This window comes from Limulus polyphemus, unplaced genomic scaffold (assembly GCF_000517525.1).
Source record: "Limulus polyphemus unplaced genomic scaffold, Limulus_polyphemus-2.1.2 Scaffold498, whole genome shotgun sequence".
Classification (NCBI taxonomy): domain Eukaryota; kingdom Metazoa; phylum Arthropoda; class Merostomata; order Xiphosura; family Limulidae; genus Limulus; species Limulus polyphemus.
In genome coordinates, this window is record NW_013666108.1 from 512,732 (window position 1) to 534,632 (window position 21,901).

General features: G+C 31.9%; 1 protein-coding gene across 5 annotated transcripts in view; it reads left to right on the plus strand.

The window, feature by feature from the left end:
• LOC106458664 (protein TANC2-like) overlaps positions 1 to 21,901 on the plus strand; it is a 117,121-nt gene that overhangs the window by 84,896 nt on the left and 10,324 nt on the right. For all 5 annotated transcript variants that reach the window (XM_013918194.2, XM_022384921.1, XM_022384924.1 and 2 more), the window contains 16 exons: positions 678 to 830; positions 1,236 to 1,328; positions 4,787 to 4,908; positions 5,303 to 5,444; positions 5,746 to 5,998; positions 7,239 to 7,470; positions 8,348 to 8,550; positions 9,421 to 9,607; positions 10,289 to 10,545; positions 10,889 to 11,126; positions 11,353 to 11,589; positions 11,797 to 11,964; positions 15,458 to 15,785; positions 17,401 to 17,576; positions 18,623 to 18,746; positions 21,523 to 21,614. In XM_013918194.2, coding sequence (XP_013773648.1) covers positions 678 to 830; positions 1,236 to 1,328; positions 4,787 to 4,908; positions 5,303 to 5,444; positions 5,746 to 5,998; positions 7,239 to 7,470; positions 8,348 to 8,550; positions 9,421 to 9,607; positions 10,289 to 10,545; positions 10,889 to 11,126; positions 11,353 to 11,589; positions 11,797 to 11,964; positions 15,458 to 15,785; positions 17,401 to 17,576; positions 18,623 to 18,746; positions 21,523 to 21,614 — 3,005 coding nt within the window. The remainder of the gene's footprint in view (positions 1 to 677; positions 831 to 1,235; positions 1,329 to 4,786; positions 4,909 to 5,302; positions 5,445 to 5,745; positions 5,999 to 7,238; positions 7,471 to 8,347; positions 8,551 to 9,420; positions 9,608 to 10,288; positions 10,546 to 10,888; positions 11,127 to 11,352; positions 11,590 to 11,796; positions 11,965 to 15,457; positions 15,786 to 17,400; positions 17,577 to 18,622; positions 18,747 to 21,522; positions 21,615 to 21,901) is intronic.

A 21,901-nucleotide genomic window follows, 5' to 3' on the forward strand; every position in this document is an offset into this window, starting at 1 on the left:
TTAGTTAGGTATAGTACGCGCGGTAACGACGGACGAAGTATATATATATATACACACACACACACACACACACACACACACACACACACACACACACACACACACGGATCCGATTGCAATACACTCGTAGGGTGTGGGTAATAATGTATGTCTTACAGGTTTGAATATTTTGTACTAGTAGTTTTTATCGCGATTTTTTTTTTTACAGTCACGTGTCTTAATTCACTAGTTCACTAATTAAACTAAATGAATTATTTTTAGGGGTCTAGGCATAGTTCATGAGCATCTGCCCTTAAAAAAAGAAAAATCGAATAATCATAGGCTTAAGGCGGTACAACTGATAGAAAAGTGTGTGTATACGCGCACTAGTAATATTAGTAGTAGGAAAACTAGGCTAGAAAGCGTGGTCTGTGGTGACAGACAATAGGTGGTGTCAGTGGTATATAATACAGTCACTACTGAACAATTTCAAGAAAATGAAGTAACTTGGTATTGGTGTCTTAAAAATTCCAAATCTCTTTTACTGCTTTTCTCATCTCATCTTTTTATTTTGCATGATATACAAGTTAAAATTTGAATGTAGGGCTTAACCCCCTCGACCCTTTACAACTATTTTACACTAGCTGCCAACTATTTCGTATTTTAGTTTATTTAATTATCTTCAATCGGTTTTTCAGTTTCTTCAGCTGCTGAAGATATGAGAACGATAGGCAGCAACCTGCGGGCCAGCCGTGAACCGAGCTGTGATAGTGTGGCCTCCCTCATGAGCTCATGCCATAGTGGCTCTCTCAGTCCTTTGGCGACAAACTTTCGACGTCAACTTAGTGAAAGTAAAATTTCCATTTCTTCTTCTTCTACTACTTTTGGTGAAGTTCAAATTATCAGGATATTCGGATTATTCACCGCCATAATTTTTATTTTAATATATTTATTTTAGACTTATGTTTTTATTCGGGATTTTCTACTTTTAGGCATATCGGAACTATACTTTAATGTTTATAATTGTTTAATGTAGTAATGAATGTTTAAAAAAATCACTTATCATCTTACAAAAACAAGAAATGTATCTGGTATGAGAATTTAACGTTGGTATTTGACTTTTTTTAATGAAAAACACAGCAGTTAAATATGTATCGTATATCTTAGTTTAGTGTAAATATAACCGCGAAAATAAATTGAATGTAATGGTCGAATGACAAGTGTTTCTGTAACAACACGATGTTTATACTCGACAGGGATTAAAGAGTCTAGTCCTTTTCGAAAACGGTCGGCTTTGATACGACGATCTGAAAGAAGTAGCAGAACATCGTTTGGATTGGAGAATAGAGGTATACATGTGGAGCCACCTGTTGTATTTTATTAGAAACTTGTTAATATTATCGGTGACTGAAAACAATTTTTTACTCACCTATAAATCAATTACTCTGACATAATTAATCGAAAGATACTAAACAATAAAAACAGCTTATTGAATGAATTGATACAAAATTGTTTATTTCAGTAAAATGTTTGAGTTTTTTAGCATAGTTGAGCCTGTTGTGTTAGTATAGAATTATATTAGAATATGTGATGATTTTATTCCTTTCCTATAATACAATTTTAAATGTTTATGTTTCTTATGCACTGAAAAACTTGTTTTTCTATTCAGATAGGTTATCTCAATTCAAATTTTTTCAAAGTTCATCACAACATGTTGGTTACTAATTTAATGAAGTTTCTAACTCAAAAATTTGGATTCAGTCCTACAGAATTTACTGGATGTTTGGGTCATCACAATATTCCAAAAACGATAAAAAAAAAGCATTAAAATTTCGGTTTCATTGATAGTTAAGTTTTAGAGATTTTCAACAATACAACTTCTGTGTTAGATAAATGATAATAAAGAATAAATTAACACCTCTAGTTTATTTTGTGCGACATTTCAAACAGACACCCTTTGTCAGGCACAGTCTTTACTGCCTGATGAAGTGTGTTTGCTCAAAACAAAATAAACCAGAAATTTTTTTCATTTAGATGTGTCAATTTATTCTTTATTAAAATTTCTTCACACACATCTTGTGGAACAACACACATTCAACAACTTCTATGTTCTCCCATTTGTGTCAAGAATTTAGTGAAAGTCCACTGGTGTATGTAAAGCAATTTACCAATACCAGGCCTATTTTCAGTGATGAACTAGTCAATATATATGTTTACCCTAATTTCAGTTGCAAGTACAAGGTTGCAAGGTGTGATCTTTGCATTTAATGCACATGCTGTGGATGTAGTCGCAATGGGGTTCTTGTTAAAGTTAAAATAATCAGAAAGAGAGGTTGTAAAAAGACATTAGAATCCAATCAAAAGAGGATGAGAAACTGCAAAGCATAAGTAGTAATAAGAATAAGATACTATATGCTTCTCATTGTAGCCATTATAGTTGTTTTGGATCGTTCAGTGATAGAGACTTTGGTATGATTGATCATACCTCAACCAAAGAATGTCATAAGAACAAGTTGAATACCATTTATTGTTTTTTTTTTATCAGATACACAGAGTATTGTGGATATAATGAACATTATAAAACCATTTTTACAGTTCAAATCAAGGTCAAACTGGAATGGCCTTGAACAAAAGTAGCTTTGCTTTGGGAACTATTATCATCAACACTAAAACAACATTTCGCAAACTTTGTTGAATTTTTTGAAGCAAAGGAAACAAATCATAAATGTAAAGTTTGATATTAAAAAAAAAATTGTCTGTATAGGGACTTAGGTCTTCTTAGACCTGGGAAGGTCAGGTACATTTGACCTCTTTCTCCTCCTTGTTTGTGCATGGTGGATGATTACAGAATAATATTAGTTTAATTACTACGAGGAGATCAGAGTTTCATTAGGTTATCCTATGTCCATGTAGGTAATTATAATAATATTGATCTGTTGAATGCTCTTTCTCTTTATTTGGTAGTGCAAATGTTCTACACATCATGAACAGTTCCAGTTGTATTCTTCACATTTTCATCAGTTTCAAATTTCTCAGAGAGCATTATATGTAAATACCCTTTTTAATGCTATTGTAACTAATGATGAGGTGTAAGTCTAGCATTAGGTGGCCTTAATTCATGTTTCTTTCTAATGTAAATATTAATTGGGAAGAGGTACTTAGGGCTATCTTCATCATGTATGCAGTAATGATTTAGTTCACATAATAATTCGTTTTTGCACCAACTTTTCTCAATGATTTAGTGAGCTATGTAGGAGTCTATCAATTCTGATTAAATAGTTAGCACACAGGATCACATACAAAAGTTGTAATGGTTTTCAAATGAGACCCAAAACTCGAGCACTTTCAAATAGTTCACTATTACTATTCTTCTTCAGAAGAATGTAGAGAGAGATCTTCAGTCTAATGTTCTCCCAATTAAGCTATCTCTGCCCTTTATTCTCCTGAAGAAGAATAATGAACTAATCGAAAGTTTTGGGTCTCATTTGAAAACCATTAGGAGTGTATGATATAGTGTTTCTAGATTTGTGTAATTGTGAATGAATTTTGATGATGTAGATCTCTGTACTGTATTTCACATCAAACGGTTCAAGCCCACAGAATACCACACCATGTAAACATATGCAACACACATTAGAAAGTTGCATGTGTTGTAGTAATTGACATATTACTTGGAAATACATTAGAATGCTATATGTGTTATAGTAATTGTTGTCATTATCATCGTTTTTTGTCTTGTTTATGTTTGTTGGGAATGGTGGTTTGTACAATTTTGTATTATGTATTGATTGACCTCATTGTAAAAATGAGTATTCATATGTGGTTCATAGTGTGTTTTTAAAACATTTTAGATGAGTCCAAAACTGTTTGGGATCTGATTTTTTCATTCAGTTGGGAACAGTATTTGTCCATTGTTCTTGTTTTTATGAGTTTAACTTCTGTTCTTATTTTGTCCCTCAGTGTATTTGTTTGGGTTTTGATTGTATTGTCTTCATAATTGGCATAATTTTTTATCATTGTTATTAGCTGTGTGTGTGTGTGTGTTTGCCAAGTATAGTTTAGCATTGAGTGTTTGTTTAAGTATGATCTGTTGTCCAGGCTTGTTAAGACACTCATTGATTGTTTGGCAATATATATCTAATTCAGGTAGGTTTATGGCACTATGGGTCATGATCTTTGGCAAGATGGGACGCATAATCACTCCAGTTTGCTTTTTTTTTATAGGTATATTTTTTTTGATTTATTTTATTTGTTTTGATGGGGGTGAGATTGAAGACACACCAGATTGGTAGATGATCACTATTAAGATCTTCTCCTAGGTTAAATTTTAACAATTTTTGTCTTGTATTGTACAAGCTTATACACAAGTCTAGTATATCGTTATTGTTGTGTGGAAAGGATGTATGGGTCGGAGTGGCATCATTTAATAGAACAACGTTTGTATCATCTATAAAATTTAATAAATGGCTACCATTTTTATTAGTTTCCCACCTCCAAAGTTTAGATGTTTACTGCTCAAATCACCTATGAATATAGAGTTTATGTTATGAGAGTAAATGTTATTTAGTAGTTATATATATATATATATTATACAGTAGAGTTTCAGTTATTGGTCAAACAGAGTTTCTCTTGTTCAAAGTTGCCATCAAAACTTGGCAGTTTCTGTACAATCAACTCACAATTTTAGGGTTCAAAGGAATAATGTTTTAGTTTATTTGTAACTGATTTTATTTTACTTAAGTTTACTATATGTTAAAAACACAAATAATGATGATGGTGACTTGTAATTATCATAATTTATTCTTAGGTCGCAGTCAAATTTACGCAATGATCACATTACCATTAAGGCCATTATTTTTTGAAGTTCCTCAGACAGAGATGGAGCTTGTGTTCATTGGTAGGCAGTGGTTATTCAAAGAGATTGAGCAGGTAAACGTTTGTTTCTTGATAGTACCAGTACAGAAAAATGGTTAATATGATTGTAGGCCCAGATGCCAGAATACTTAACCAACAAATAACACTCTGGAAAAAAGAAACTATTAAATAAAAATGTCACAAAAGGTTTATGAAAATCATGTTGGAGTAAAAATAATTCAATTAAATATTAGTTTCAGACTTTTGCTGGAGAAATCTCTAGCCAGAAATCAAATATTGTATGTTGCTAATTTATCAAATTAAAACTATTTTGCACCCTTGTAATGGTTGAGAGAAGCATTAACTTGACAGTTCTTTGCTGTTTATTTGGTAAAGAAAAGCTTATTTTGTATGTGAATGACTTGTGAATATTTAAATTTCTTATTACTTTAAATATCAATCTGACCAGGAGCTATTATCAAGTTCTGTTAGCAACCGAGGAGTAGTCATCACTGGTGGACCAGGATCGGGAAAAACTGCCCTTATTCTTCAACTAGTGGATTATAGCAGTTTTGGACGAAAAAGAGAAGACAGTCCTTATCATAGTAAAGGTGTGCACAGAAATGTAAAAAAGAGAATTTTGTAAAGTTGTTTGTCTTTCTAACCTATATAGCTAGTGTAAAGACAAAAGACGTTTTCTCATACAATGACTTGTATGATAGTTAGTTTTGGATGGAGAAGATACAATGTACTATACTATAATTTTTACTGCTGAAGATTTAGTGCTTATATTAAAAAGAGAATGAAAATTAATCAAATATTTATGATATTTGTTTTCTGATAAGAAAATCATATACTTATTTAGTTTCATAAAACTTTTAGGAGTCTGTACTGACAAATGCTTATTTTTAGACACATTGTCAAGCAATGGTAGTGATGCTATGTCAACCTCAAGTGGTGATGGCACTCCACATTATCAATCTCGACTTAGTTTGACCCATGAAGCTGCTCGATCTCTGGGAGGCCGTGTGGTAGCTTACCATTTCTGTCAAGCTGACAACAACATCACATGCCTCGTGCCTGAGTTTGTACACAGTGTGGCTGCTCAACTGTGCCAGTCTCCTCAGCTAGTTGGATACAGAGAGTTGTTTTTGAGAGATCAGAGGTATATTCGTAATAATGTGATATCTCACTTTTTTTTTATTGTTTAGATACATTAACGTTTGCTGAATTTGTTATGGGTAAAGGATTGTAGCCAGGAACTTACTTTTATTGAAATTAAGAACTTTTTTATTCCCATTGTTAAAAAAAACCTTGTTTCCTAGATGCTTTTTTAGCTTTCAACTTGTGGAGCTTCAATTTATTAATGTTATTATTACGTGTTTATATATAGCTGATTTTCCCTCAGTATCCTGGAGTGTTTGTTATATTATTAGAACCTAGATTAGGTGGGTTGTGTATCATCTGATTAGCAATTAAGCAGCATACAGATTTGAATGTTACTGTATGAGATAAAGTAGAAAGTTATACAATTCAAGTATCATTTTCAGGTTGCGGGTATTTGGCCATGCAGTTTCTGTAAACTAGATCAAGTCTCAGTCTGGAAGTCAGTTAATATAATCCTTTTTTTTTTCTACTTATTCTTGGTAAATTAAGCTCCATACATGTATTTTACAATATACAACAGTTCTATGCATTTGATAATTTTAACACAAGAATTTGTTGATAAAATGGTAAATTTTCTTTCGTAGTAGAAATGTACTATTTGAGTATTCATAGCACCATATCTTTTTCCACACAATAGAATTTACCAGTGTTGTGCAATATTCTGGTAATTAAAATCTTTACTCTTTATTTATAATCTTTACTTTATTTATAGTAAGATACTTGAAGCTTGCAAAGATGTTCTTTCAAAACCAACATTCATAAAAAAAAAAAGCCCTAAAATGATATACAAAATTAATGTTTTATTTAGAATATTTATTTTATGTTAAGAAACCTGAAAAATTAACACAAGCAGTGATAGTCCTCAGAGCTGCATTTGCTCAAATATAACAAAGTATTATGTAAATATTTTGAAGACAAAAAAATTTTTTCCTAAAATCTCAACAGAGTTTTGTAGTATTTAAATATTCCTAGGTGTATGTGTGTGGAATTTATTTCTATTCAAATAAATTTAAAGACAGTTTTATCCAGGTTTTATTTATTATTTAGCATTTGCATTCTTTGAATACTGTATTTCATTTTATTTCTGGTATTATGGTTTGGAAACTTTTTATGAACTGTCTTTGTAACTGAGTCCAAAGAATTTAAGACAAAGTCCTCTCCTTGAACAAAATGTACATGTAAACATTAAATAAAAATTTTCTTGTCTGTGTTTCAATTATGATTTTTTTTACTTGCAGGTTTCAAGACTTGCTATCAATGTCATCTTGCATAGCAAACCCAAGTTTAGCTTTTATCAAAGGTATTCTGGAACCATTAAACTCACTTAGAAGACTTGGTAGGGTACCCAATACCATGTGCATCATTGTGGTTGATGGCTTAAATGAAGCAGAATTTCACAGGCCTGATTATGGAGATACACTTGCCTCTTTCATTTCAAGGCACATTCTACGATTTCCCCCTTGGCTGAAAGTATGTAATCTCTCTAGCATGATCTGAGCACCTTTGTTATAGAAAATGTGAAGCTTATGTGTTTGTATAAATATTACTAATATCTCACTTTGCTAAACTTTGAATATATAATTAGATGAATGAGTAGTAAATTAAATTATTTCATTGAACTTATGAAATAACTGTACAATACAAGAACTAGCATTTTAAATATCTTTGAATTTAAGTTTACAATATTCTATTTTCTATATTTGGTAAATACAGCTATTTTTGAGCTGTGTTATTAGTGAAATTTGGTAATTGATTAATTATGATGTTAATTAATTGATTATTCTCACAAAACCTGGATAGTTGGAATAATAAAAAACATTAATTTCAATCATTTAATTAATTTTGTTTGTAGTAATGCTAACAGATTAAACTGAAAAACCTTGAATTAATCAAAAATAGTAAAGAGAAATCATATTGGTAATATTTCAATTAATCGATTATTTTACATGACATTAATTGATATAAGTGATGCCCGTAACTAATAAAGTTAATCACCCAGCTCTGTGTTTTTTTCGTGTGTTTTGTTCCTAAATCATCATACTTTTAAGGTTTTCAATAATGACTACCCTATGTTTTGCTCATATAAAATCAAGGTGTAAAATTATTAATGTGAAAATTATCTTCTTAGTGTATAGCAAAGTAGCCTTCAATTTTTTCACTTCCCAATAATTTCCAAGTAAATGTTTTAAAACCAGGAACTTTGGAAAGCATTTTGCAATAATTTGTCAGTAACCCAAAAAATCTAATGCTGTGAGTGTGATCATCTTGATTGCAAGTATTATACTAGCTATGATATATATTTTATTTTTAGTGATGTAATAAATTTTAATTTTTATCATTTTGGTAGGTTATAGTTACTGTACGAACAGTATTCCAGGAAATCACCAAACTATTGCCCTTTCATCATATCTCGTTAGATAGAATGGCATCTAATGAAAACTTAAACCAAGACCTTATTGACTATGTTACTTTTCGAATCAGCTCGCAATCAACCATTCGTGCTAATATTGCTATATCAAACTCAAAATCTGAAGGTTGTTCTTACATTAGGTGAGGATGAATGGAGATCAATATTTGATTTGATAGAAAATTTTTCTAATTGTTAGATAATGCATAATAATAATAATAATAATATATCCTTGAATTGAAGAATTCATGTACACAGAATATAAGTCTTACACTCAATTTTAAACATTTTGTGGTTGATATTTCAAGATGTTGAATATTATTCACACTCAGAAAGGGTAATGTTGACAAAAAATGAAGGATTGGTTTCTAAAGCAACATAATGTTGTCAACTAGTGTTTGTAATAAAAGGATACGAAGGGTAATTATCTTACTGGTTAATCTTAGCTTTAATATTATTAATCTCAGGAGTATACTTGCTCTAATAAAGTATCAAACACTTCTCCAAAGCTGTATGTCTGAAAGCTTATAATGCTAAAAACTAGGTTTTGAATCCTGTGGTGGGCACAGCACAGATAGCTCGTTGTGTAACTTTGTACATAGCAATAAACAAAGAAAGCAAAGCTGAAGTTGTGGAAATATTGAGTACATTTACTCAAGACTTAGTGTTGGTAGTCAATCAAATAATATTTATTGAGTATGTTGGAAACATTAAAGTTTGAATAACTTCATACATTATTGTAATTAAAAGTCTTAAAAAATGTTTTTAAAAGTTGTTAGACCATTTTTCAATGTGAGTAGTTTCAGTAGTATGATAGTATACAAGAAGATTTTGTAATAGGTTTTGTTAAAAGCTGGTTTTGAGGATTAGTTTTTGACTACTACTTGTTTTAATGTTTCTTTATTAGCCTGAAATACCAACATATTTATCTAAAAAAAACCCCAACTAGATTGCTACTTTTTAATTAATTTAAACAAACTGACTGGTTGAATATTAGTACTTATTTCTTTTAGATTTGCCAACCATCTTGTGTCTCTTAGCAAAGGCTGCATGTTGTACCTCAAATTGACTTTAGATCTCATTGAAAAGGGTCATCTGGTTATAAAAAGTAGTAGTTACAAGGTTCTTCCCGTCAGCCTCTGTGAAGTATATCTGCTTAGTTTCAACTTAAAATTTACAACTATTCGATCTTTTGAGAGGGTAAGAAGAATGCTACAAGTTTGATCTTGGTTGGTTTCAAGTTTTATGTATGTTATCTTGCAACTAACTGGTAGTTTTATATCATGATTGTGTCTTATATTTGCATAACTCTTGCACAAAGAATTAACTACTTTTTTTTTTCTGAATTTCTAGAAGGGATCTTGTTTGAAAAACTCCAACAAAATTAGTTTTTCTTTTATAATGTGGATAATACAGAAGTTCAAACAAACTTTCTTGTAATTATTATTATTTAAAATAGATGATAATCTCGGGTTGTTGGAAAAAAAGTATTTTTTATGACTGGTATATATTATGCATAGTTAATTTAGAAGGTTAAAATCTATAGCAAAGAATTGTATAATTAACATTTTATTTAGTCTGTGACTAAAACTAGTAACAACAGTAACTTTACAGATTTGATATAAATAACAAAAAGCTCTATCACTTTTTTTCAGACCAAATTGTTAATATAGATGAAAATGTACAGATGTACTAATGGTATGAACATCAAGCAAACAGTACAGTAACACATTTTCCTTTTGTACCAAATGTGTTTTAACTTGCTGTTTATGTTTTAAAGGAATTATTATTGTTACTTAATACTGATTAAATCACAGATCTGAATAAACGTTTTTGTTAGTTTATGCATAAAAAATGACAGAAAATTATCATCTTGTACAGGTGAGTAGCCTACTTCAAAGCTGTTTGGCCACCATGTGTCCTCTTACCCCACTGGAGCTCTACCACTCGGTCAATGCAGGGATTGTGTGTCAGCCTCTCACTTGGCAAGACTTTCTTGAAAGGCTAGACTTGCTGACTGCCAATAACTTTCTAGTACTGAGACAAGACAAAACTCTGATGTTTGCTCACCCTTCTTTAAGAGAGTGGCTCATCAGAAGAGAGGAGAATGAAGGAATAAAATTCATCTGTGATGTAAGGTATAATATTTACAATACAAAACAAAAAATAGACAGCCTCCTAAGTAAAGGGATATTAAAAAAATCAACGAATTAAGTAATGGTTTATATGAACGTTTAATCTTTATGGAATTGTAGGTTTGAATAAAAACCATCTTTAAAAGAGGAGAAGGTTCTGATGTGATATGTTAACTTTTATTAAGCAATAAGACATGAAATATCTTTTAAAATGAAGTATTTTGTTATGTTTACTGCACATTAATTTAAGTTTATGATCATAAAACATAAAGTAGGATGTTGAATAAAATTTAACTCTGACTCTAAGTTAATAGTTCATAATATCTTTCTTTTTTTTTGTTACTAGAACTGGACATGCATTATTAAGTTTGCGAATGAGCCGACTGGAAGCACCCCTTAATCCAAACCAGTGTTTAGAGCTTGGCCACCACATCCTAAAAGCTCACATATACAAGTCTGTAGTACGAGACCTACCTTCGGGGGTTCTTTCTCGTGATCTCCAGGCTCTGTGGGTTCATCAGAGCACTGATGATATCTCGAGAGCTTTGAGTACTGTAAGAAATGTATATAGTCCTAATGTTAAGGTGAGTTCTGGAAAACTTAAGACATAAAATCCATATATTGATTTAGGTGTTGAGACATTTACCTTATTAACAAATTTAAAATAATCCATAAGTTTAAATATAATAAAATGGTTTTTTTCATAGTAATAGCATAATCACAGGCTTTTCAATTCCCTTTTTATTCTTAGAAATAACAAAAAGGCTCATTTTTCTAAGCATTTTCATAAGCAGAAACTGAAAATTTCAGGTCAGTAGACTATTATTGCTTGCTGGAGCAAATCCTGACTGTAGAACCACTGAGCTGAATGATGCCCCACTTCTGGTTGCTGCTGCTCACCAGGGGTACACAGAAATGGTGTCATTGCTCTTAGAGTTTGGAGCAGACATAAATGCTTCATCTTCAGATGGTCTGAGTCCTCTGTGCTCAGCCAGCAAACAGGGATGTTTAGAAATTGTTTGTCTTCTTCTGAGTAAAGGTGCTAAGGTATGTAATTCCACAATAGGTACAACTTTTAAACTTTTGGGATATCTGTATGCTATTTTCTAAATTCCACTTTTCCTGAACTATAAAGAAATCTACATGTTTATAATCAACAATTTTTCTTTATAAGCTTGGATATAATTACATTTCTTCCTGTCAACTTCAAGATGGCTTTCTAGTGAACAAGTTTGTTTTTTACTGTATTTACAGATAGATCAACCTGACAAGAATGGGCGATGTTCTTTAGTATGTGCTGCCATGAATGGACATTTAGAAGTTGTCAGCAACCTTACGCAGTCTGAGTGGTCTGGAGAAATAGGACTGGGAAGGGCATCTCAACAGGCTGTAGTTGCAGCAGCTGAAAATGGTTACACAACTGTATGTGTTAGTTTTAGTTTATCTTTAAATTTATTAAATTATTATTGCTCCAAAGGTGCTAAGTACTTTGGTAAGTTTGTGATGATTGGATACTAGTTGTTGTCATATGATCATTTGAATCTAATTATTAATTTTTTATGTTTTTTTTACCTGCTAATCACTAATTAGTTTATATCCTGTATTTCAGTTGTTAATCTGTTCAGGAAGGTCTTGAGAAGAACTATCACAGTGATGGCTAGGATTTGATCTTAAGTCTTCTTAATAGGAAGGCTGGTGTGCCATCTACTCATCCAGGATCTTCCCTGTTAGAACTTGAATCAACAAAACAATACGAATACTTTCAGGAAGGGAGGGGTGCATCCAGATTTTGACTGAGTGTATTAGCGTATGTGATGGGGTGGGTGGGGGGCTTAGGGGTGCAGCCTCCTCAAATTCGCCCATTTTATGAACATTTTGGCAAACAAAACTCAGCCCCCCTCCCAATAAAAAAAACAACAACTCCTATATCCCTATGACTGAGTGTGTTATCAGTTAGGTGGATGTACAAGGCTTCTTTTTTTTATCTCTTTCATTTTGTTGTATGTTGTTAATATTCCATTATTTTTGTATTGTTTCATTTTATTGTATGTTTTTTGTTTCTCTGGCATGATGGGCTATTGCAGATAGTGGGTGCCACAGAGTCTTGTATATTTATTATTCTCCAGAATTTTATCCTTTCAATTTTTCTGTTACTCCAATGTATCAATGTCGTTCCATATTTCAATAGAATATAGTATAAGATAACAAACTCCCATTGTCAAACATGATGGATACTGAAACACAACTTATACACCACAGAAGTTTACAGGAAACCCACAGACAATATTAAGTACCTCAGTTATAAATCACATAATTCTAACTGTGTAAAGATGGGCATCACAAACTGTTTAGTTTCCAGAATGAACAAGATTTATAACACAGAGTATACTGAGAAGAATGAAGAAAAATACATAACTACAACCCTCCTTGACAATGAACACTAGATAAAGAAGTTAAATGTTGAGAATAAGCATAAAGAAAATTACAGACACTTGACATTCCCATATGTTACAGGTCTATCCAAAAACAAAGAGAGGATGTGTTAACAGCATAAAATTAACAAAGTATTTATAATCCACAACTCCATAGAATTGCAATTAGTACACACCAAACCACCCAATGGAGAGCAAAACACCACTTGCAACATCCCTCGTGAATTTGGACTCCAATACTTTGCTGAAACGTCAAGACCAATGAAAGAATTTGGAAGTATAATAGACATGCAAGATTGTAATACAAATTTATTTGTAATAGCTCGTCATGGTAGAGTGGAACATCTACAACTAAATGGAATAATCCCAAATTAATGTGTCATGAACTGCATAAGAGAAAAAAAAAGGGAAGGGGAGGGGTAAAAGAAGCCTTCATCCTCCTACCTGCTAATATGCTTAGTCAACCTAACATCAGAGTTGGCAATACCTGGATATTCTTCTTGAAAGCATCAAAATAGTTGATTCAAGTCAAAGAGACCCACAGACACAGTCATTCTCAGAATTTTCCTGAAGACTACAGCGGATTAGCAGCTGAAATGTGGTATACAAATTAATTAGTAATTAGTATTTAGTAAAAGAACAACCATTTATAATTAGACTTCAGTGGTTGTATAGATTATTAACCATGATAATGAAAAATCTATTTTGATGAAAGAGTTAGCACAAAGGATCACATATAAAATGTAATAAATTTAAAATAAGACCCAAAACTGGAGCGCTTTTGAATAGTTGACTATTCTTCTTCTTTGTTTTCCTGAAGAAGAATAGTCAACTATTTGAAATGAAAAATCTATTTAATTGTGTGTTGAAGCAGTATACAAAAGATTACCCCCTAAAATAGATAAAGAAATTGAGACACTGAATAAAAGATTATGTTCAAGTATATTAATTTTTTTTGTTATGTGGCTGCCTTTATTCATTTTATTTTTTAATTAGGTAAAAAATTCATAAAAGATTATTCAAGTTTACTCCTCAAGCCTTAATTGTGATTGTAAGCTGTGTATCTTCTATTCATTAGTTCATAACAACTCGGAGATAAATAACTTGATGTGTGTGTGTGTGTGTGTGTGTACACTGCTTGGCCAAAAGCATCCAGATCAGACACCTCTTCAACATGCTATATGGCTCACCTGGCACATTCTGCAAAAGATCTGTTAAAGTATAAATACACATACACTCAAACATGATAGGTAGATTAATAGTGTTGATACCAAGATGCCAACCAAAGTAACCTGTATTTAAGATAGAAGAGTTAGTAGACTGTCGGAGGTGTGGAAAGTTAATGCTTGATCGCATGAGACTATTCAGTGGAGTCAGAAACTTGATAATACAGCTTTAAAAAGACTCGTAAAAAAAAAAAAAGAAACGTTCAGTTAAAGACCCTTAGAAACTAACAAGTTTGTTTGTTAGTATTGTGAAAAAAGTGTATGAAGTAGTTTTTACAACAAATTCAAAGTGATTTTACTGCATCAAATGTGGCCATATGTAAACAGGCACCATCTGTAGGGTTTGTGCATGTGTTCTCTAAGAATGTGAGTACATTGGAAGAGTTGGGTATGCAAACTGTATATCACTCTTAAGACTGCTCATTACCTTTTTCTTTGTTGCTAAGCTCTCCAACAGTAGAGTATAAATGTTTGGTAGCAAATTTTGTGGCATGATGAGTGGTACTTCACATCTGGTTTTTTGAAGTGATGGTCAAACAAAGATAGGTAGATGAACGATTCAACCACTGAATTGGCCCACCAGCCACACCTAAACACAAAAACATCTATGGAATTATCTGAGAGGAATTAATTCAGTGATTGAACTATAGCTTGGAAACATTTTAGGATATACCTCAGACAATAACAACAGTTTTTCTGTGCCAAGGTTGTACTTCATCATATAAAAAATGTGTGCATTAGTACCCCCTTCCTTTCTCTCCCATAACTACATTTTTGTATACTTTTGGCAGTGTAATGTTTTCAGGTACCTCTACATATAAATTCATACATTATAAATAAATCAATTTCACTTGTCAGTATCCCTACTTAGTTGAGAATAAGGCTTCTTATTAGACATCAGTATTATGAGGTAAATTAAATTCCTTGAGATTTAATCAAATTATGACCATGAAATCACTTCCTTAAAGAAATTATATTTATAATCTAAATGCTTGTTTTCCTACAATATAATATATGTGCTCAGAAAATGTGAATAGTGAAATAAATTTTATCTGCAACTTTGAAAGTTTGCATTGAATGCTTGAACCATGGTAATTATAAATAATGCAGTGTAACTTGCATGGAAAGTTGTACATAGCTTGTGGAACATTCCAATTTGTTTACATCCAGGTCAATTAGGAACCATTCTATATATTTCAACAAAGATCTGTAAGCACAAGATTAAGGCCCAGTTAACAAATATTCATTTTATTCCAGGTGTGCGAGTTTCTGCTAGATATGTCAGAGGTGAGAGTGAATGCTCCAGATGACCTTACTGGTCAGACTCCTCTCACTGCAGCCTGTTATGCAGGGCATGCTGATGTCTGTGATATGCTACTGAGACGTGGTGCTTCTGTTTCTATCCTTAACTGTCAGGGGGAACCACCACTGATGTGTTCTGTGATAGAAGGCCACTGGGAGGTAGTGGAGCTTTTATTGAGTCACAAGGCTGTTTTGGAACAAACTGATAGCAAAGGTCGTACTGCCTTGATGATGGCAGCAAGAGAAGGACATTTAGGAATTCTGGAGCTTCTCTTGTCTAAAGGTGACGTATAGTTGTACATCATTATGAAACTCTCTTTTTAAGGTCACTGTTTTCAACTTTAACAGATACTTTTGTTTCACATTTTAAAATATTATAATAATATTAAGAATTAATATAATATGGCTACTACATAGAATATACCATTTATACATTATGAGTGACTAGTAACGTTTTACTAACTATTTTTGTTAAACAGTATAATAAAGAAGCAAATTTCTTTTGTAAGAAGGTGTATAATTGTAAATACTACTTTCTTAATTTATATTATTATTAAAACATAAATTATAAAGATCAAGACGCATGGTAGTATCGTGCAGCCAAAACAACCTTCAGGACACACTATATGTTATTAACAGGAGTGATTGTTTAGTAATTTCTCACTTCCTGTAACTCAGACAGTGTAATCTAAACTTAACCATATTTTCAATGAATGTGCTCTGCTGGACCCTTACTTCACATAGCAGATTTCAAGGCAATCCATTAAGAAATACACAAGATATAAAATCTCCAATTTTAAATGAATTCCCCCCCCCCCTTTTTTCTTCTCACCGAAAGTATGTAAACTTTATTTGATAGAAAAACATACTTAACTTTATGGATTTTTTTTCAAATATGGTACGCGAATAGATCTTTACAATTAGGTTTCAAATTTGGTTTAAATATAAGCCACATGTGCAAAGTTATTCAACAAAAACCACTCAAATTTGACCAAAATTTTCGCGCATATCTACACAAAGTTACGTGAACTACCAGTTTGAAATTTTTACTACCTAAGAGTAAAAGTTTTTAGTTTTTTGTCATTCCAATTAAAAATGACTGTTTTTGAGCAGCAAAACTGTAGGGTGCAAGGACATACAGATATATAAATGTTGGCTAAGCCAAGCAAACTAAATTATCAGTTTCTAGCTCGAGGTTTCAAAAGAATCAAACTGGTGGATGGTTATTATTCATTGCCAACTTTTAAGAACAAATTTGCTAAATTTTATGAAATTATCCTAATTAAAGAGTATTTAGCATCACGTGATATTAGCTTAAGGAATTTAGCATAAATAATGATGCTTGATATTGGTGGCCTACACTTACAGTATTGATAAAAAAAAATTGACAACAAATATTCATTCATTAGTTAGCTAGGGCACATATTTTATTTTACCCACCATCATGCCCCAATATGAACAAAAAAACATGGCCTGGCTAACTAATGAATAAATATTTGCTTATTTCTTATCAATGCTATAAGTGTAACTACCAGTTTGGTCACCAATTATGATTTTGTTCCTTTAAGTTGCACACTGAATCTTTTTTGACTGCGTAGGTTTTTCACACCTAAGATGTTTTTGATTAGATTTACTTACCCAGAGAGTGATTTTATGTACCACCATGCAACTAATGTAGTAGGTTTGGGAAATAATTGATGTGGAAAACATTTTCCATCATTAATCTGGCTGAGCTGATGAAAAGTAACATAACTCAAACTTCATTTCACAACTGTTCAACAAAATTGTCTAACATGAACATATGTTTTATGAGACATTAATTCTCATATTAGTTGTATGCTGATTAATCTTACCATTCATTGAAAAACATAAATTATGTATGCTGATATTTCTACTAGGTGGCAGCACCAATGCATCAGATAATGAAGGTATGACTGCTCTTTGCTGGGCATGTTGTAGAGGGCAACTTCAAGTAGCCCAGTGTCTATTGAATCATGATTCAAATATTCACCATAAGGACAAGCATGAACAAACTCCTCTGGACTTAGCAGCCATTCATGGAGATCCAACAGTTGTGAGTAATATTTTAAATTACACAGGCCTGCGATGGTTTTATTGTCTTGCAATTTTTACATGTTCTGCAGTAATTCCTATATGCTGAATCCGAAAATATATCCATTTTTCTCCATCACATACAGATTTTTCACAAAACGTCATAATGCAATACACAAAGAAAAAAACACCACAACACGTAGTTTTGAGACTAAAAGACGTAGACTTCACAAAAAAAAATCAGAACCAAAGAGAATGCATATTTGTTTCACATCAATATTCTTCCCTTTTCTTCAGTTTGTTTGTATCTTTGTTAACAAGCATAATAATAAAAAATGTTCATTGTGGTAAATGAAATAATAATTTGATCTAAGTAAGAGTTGTTCTTTTTTCTTCCCAATTTGATAGAAGAAAAAAAAGAATATTATTTTCGAAATCTGCATAACTGAATTATGGAAAATCTGTTATTAAAACCAAAATAACTTTTATGAACTTTAAATTTGCATGCCTGTGTTATCTTTCTCACAACATTGCATTAGCAGTATGCATCTTGTCATGATAAAGGTCTTATTTAAATAAGGAAATTTTATTGAGAATTAACTAAATATAATGTTATTTGTAATAAAAGTTTTTGCCATTGTTTAACAATGTATTTTAATTGTTAATTTGTGCAAGAAAATTGTATCGGTCAATTTTGACATCTAAGGATAAAAATTTTATTAGCTACAGTATTACTTGCTTAGGAAAACCTTTTATGAATATACAAGCATTTCACTACTTGGAGTATTATAACAATTTATGTAGTCTAAGATACAGGCTTGTGGGTGCAAAATCTTGTCTGATAAAATACAGCAAAATGTCATTTATTACTGATTTCAGTAAGGATTTTGAATTTATATGTCATTTTTGCTTGAGGAAAGTCAGTAGCATCAAAGACAAGAGGTAAACAATATACTTGAGGTAGTGAGTTTTTGAGCCAAAGTTATATAGCAAGCAGTGTTGTCAATTTGCACGTGCCCTCCTTCTGTAACACAAAGTGTATGTTGTTTCTTGATCATACTTTTTCAGATTCAACTGCTGTTAGACAGAGGGGCATCTACAGAACATGGATGTGTAAGACCACTGGATCGAGCAGTAGCCTGTGGCAATCTGGATGCAGTGGCTTGTTTTTTGCGCAAGGGTGCAAAACTTGGTAATTGCCAACGTAAATTCTTTACACAGTAGTTAACAGGATATAATGATATTAAAAGTTTTGAAGAATTGTTATTTATTAGCAAAACGAGCTTGAAGTTGACATATAAACTGGAAATGGAATATAAGTAGTGCATAGATTTCATGAAGTTGAATGTGATTTCTCAAATATTTGTATGCATGTCAAATGGAATAATCTGAGACAATATTGTGTCAGTAGGTGTGGGTGTAACATCATATAAAGTAATGACCTTCAAAAAGTACATGATGTTGACCTCATCTTAACAAAAATAGCTGTAAAGATTGTTCAGACATACTCACCTTAACATGGAAAGTCATAAAAATTGTTGAGGTGTGCTTGAAATGAAGACCTCACCTAAACACAGATGGCTATAAGGATTGTTGAAATGCACCTGGAATGAAGACTTAAGGATTCTTGAGATGTGCCTGTGAGTTGCAGCACAAAACTACTTAGAAAATTGTATATGGTGTTAAATGTAACTGGATTTAAAACAGTTTTAGGCTTTAAGCTTTTTAGATTTTTCCCAGTTCCTAAACGTTAAAACTTTAATAAACATGGCGATTATAAAGAAAGTTTTGCAGTATTAGGCAGCATATCTCGCCAAGGGTTTGGCATAAGAAGGTGAAACTGCACAGAGTTGTTAAGGGTATTGTGCTTATGCAAATACTACAGTATTATATCTAACTTTATGACCATCTCTAATCATAAACATCGTTACCTTTGGTGTTTTAATACAGACTTTGATCTAAAACAATATTCTATCACAGACTTTTTATGTAGTATTCAGAAACATTATTATATTTAAGGAAATATGAGAAAAAGCACGTTTTTGCAAGAGCTTTGGGCCACAACACAAATAAACCATGTAATTAGATGATCTGCACTGTGAATACATATGGAGGGCTTTCTTTTATCAAAATGAGCTGCTTGTCAAAGATACCGTAGTCACACTACCTTGTTGATATGATTGATACTTGAAACCACCAGTACTTGGTGAAACTCCATGATTACAGAATTAAGATTAAAAAAACAATTGTATGTTTCCCAAATATTTCATTTATTAACAACCACAATTTTGTCAGTAAAGGCATCATCAGGTACCATGTTCGTTTAAGGTGAAATTACTTATCTGTATTGAACTCGAACAAACTAATTGATCAAAAGCGTAAAAGCTCGGCTCGTTTCTCTCAAAACTTTTATGTTTTCAAAACGTGTTCTGTACTTCAGTTTTTATTTCACTCTTTAAAAAAAATACTACTTGTTTCTGTTTGTTGGCTTTGGCAAGCTTTGTTTCATATCAGGCAGGTGGTAGCACTGCCTGTGTAAGAATGGCTTAGGTTGTTTGTCCACATGGGTGCCTGCAGGAAGGAGAAGAGGGGGCACTTGACCCCTTTACATTTTACAAAAAGTGCACATATTATGATGTAAACTTAACATTATAGTTAAACTATATATTTTTAGTAATTTTTCTTACAACTGTAAATTTGTGTTTAAGCACACACAATACATGTCTTTTTAGTCTGTTGACTTACACTATAAAAGCTGATCACCTACATACATGTTTTGTCCCCCATGAAAATATTTTTTGGGCACCCATGTTCATCAAAATAGTATTTTAAGTATCTCCTTGATAGGGTGTCAGAACTTCTATACTATACAGTGTTTTATTTTATAACAATATCTGTGTTAATGACTGAGCCACAGGTTCTGGGAATATCTGTAAATATTTTAGCAAAAAAAGTTTGAATTTCTTGTTCTGCTGCTTTTTTATTACATGATAACTCAAAAACCAACACAATGATGTCAACCAAATACACTGAGTTGACATGGTTTCAAACGGAATAATAGTTTTTATTAGTAGTAATTTAAAAAATCAATTCTAGTGTGAACGATGTTATCATTATCCCTTGAAGTTAGCTTTATTACAGAAATTTGGTGTTAATAAGCTTAAGAACAGGGTGAAACAGGAATTACCAGCCAGTAATAGATAAACAGCAAATATTACAGTTGGAACCTCATTATATTTTAGCTGTTTCATGTTGGCATTTTTACAACAGTTTCACATTTCTCAGTAAAGAAAAAAAAAAGAGATTCTTTAATCCTGAAAAACTGCAATATACATCAGCTGGTAACGGGAGAAATGAAAGAGTTTGTTGCCCTGTAGGAGTTTATTTTCAATGAAGTATTCAATAAAGAAATTCAGTAAAAAGCTTTTTTTTTCAGCTATTGAATGATTATAGATTAAATAAACTAAGCTAGAACTTTGCTAATTTGGAATAGAGAACTTATAACTCGTTATTAGTAACCATAACTGGCATAAGAACAAAGCTAGAGTAAAATGATGGAGACCTGTAATATTTATTGCAGTTTGATTCAGATTCTGTAATAAAATGGTATTATTAAAACTTAGGAGATTTCTACCATCTGAGTTGAAAATATAATGAACAAAAAGTAACTTGTTTCATCTTATAATGTAGTATTGGATCCATAAAAACAGAGAAAATTTTGGAAATAATACTCTTTATTCAGATTATAACTAGGGAAAGTTTGACTTACTCATTCGTTAATGGCAAGATATTGTGTTGCAAACTAAAAGAAAAGTTTAAATAAATAACTGTAAAATGGTTGAGTGATTTGAAATTTGGTTGTGTAATTTTAAAAGTTCATAACCAACAATACAATGGCTGCATACATTTTAACCCTCCAAGAGAACACCCAGAAGAATTCCTTTTTTTTTGTGTTTTTCACATGTCAGGACCACAGACATGGGCAATGGCAGAAGGAAAAGCAGAGGCTTTACATCTGCTACTGAAGAAATTACTGGATGATGGAACAACTTTATCTAAGGTCATTGTTTGTTGTTGTTGTTGATTCATTTGTAAAAAAAAATAATTTCAAATAGTTTATTTGGCAGCTCCTAACATTTTATGAGTAAAATTTAGTATTGTTCTTCTTTACCCCTATAAGCAGTCCTGTAGTACACAGGAAATTATTTTTTTTTACAACGAAATATTGTAAGCTAAAGAAATTATTGTTTCCTTGGAAACTTTTTTTTTTAACTTCTTAGGATTATATGGACACAAAATATTAAACTTTTCGAATGCAAAGCTAAAGTGTCATTAGAAATTGTGGTT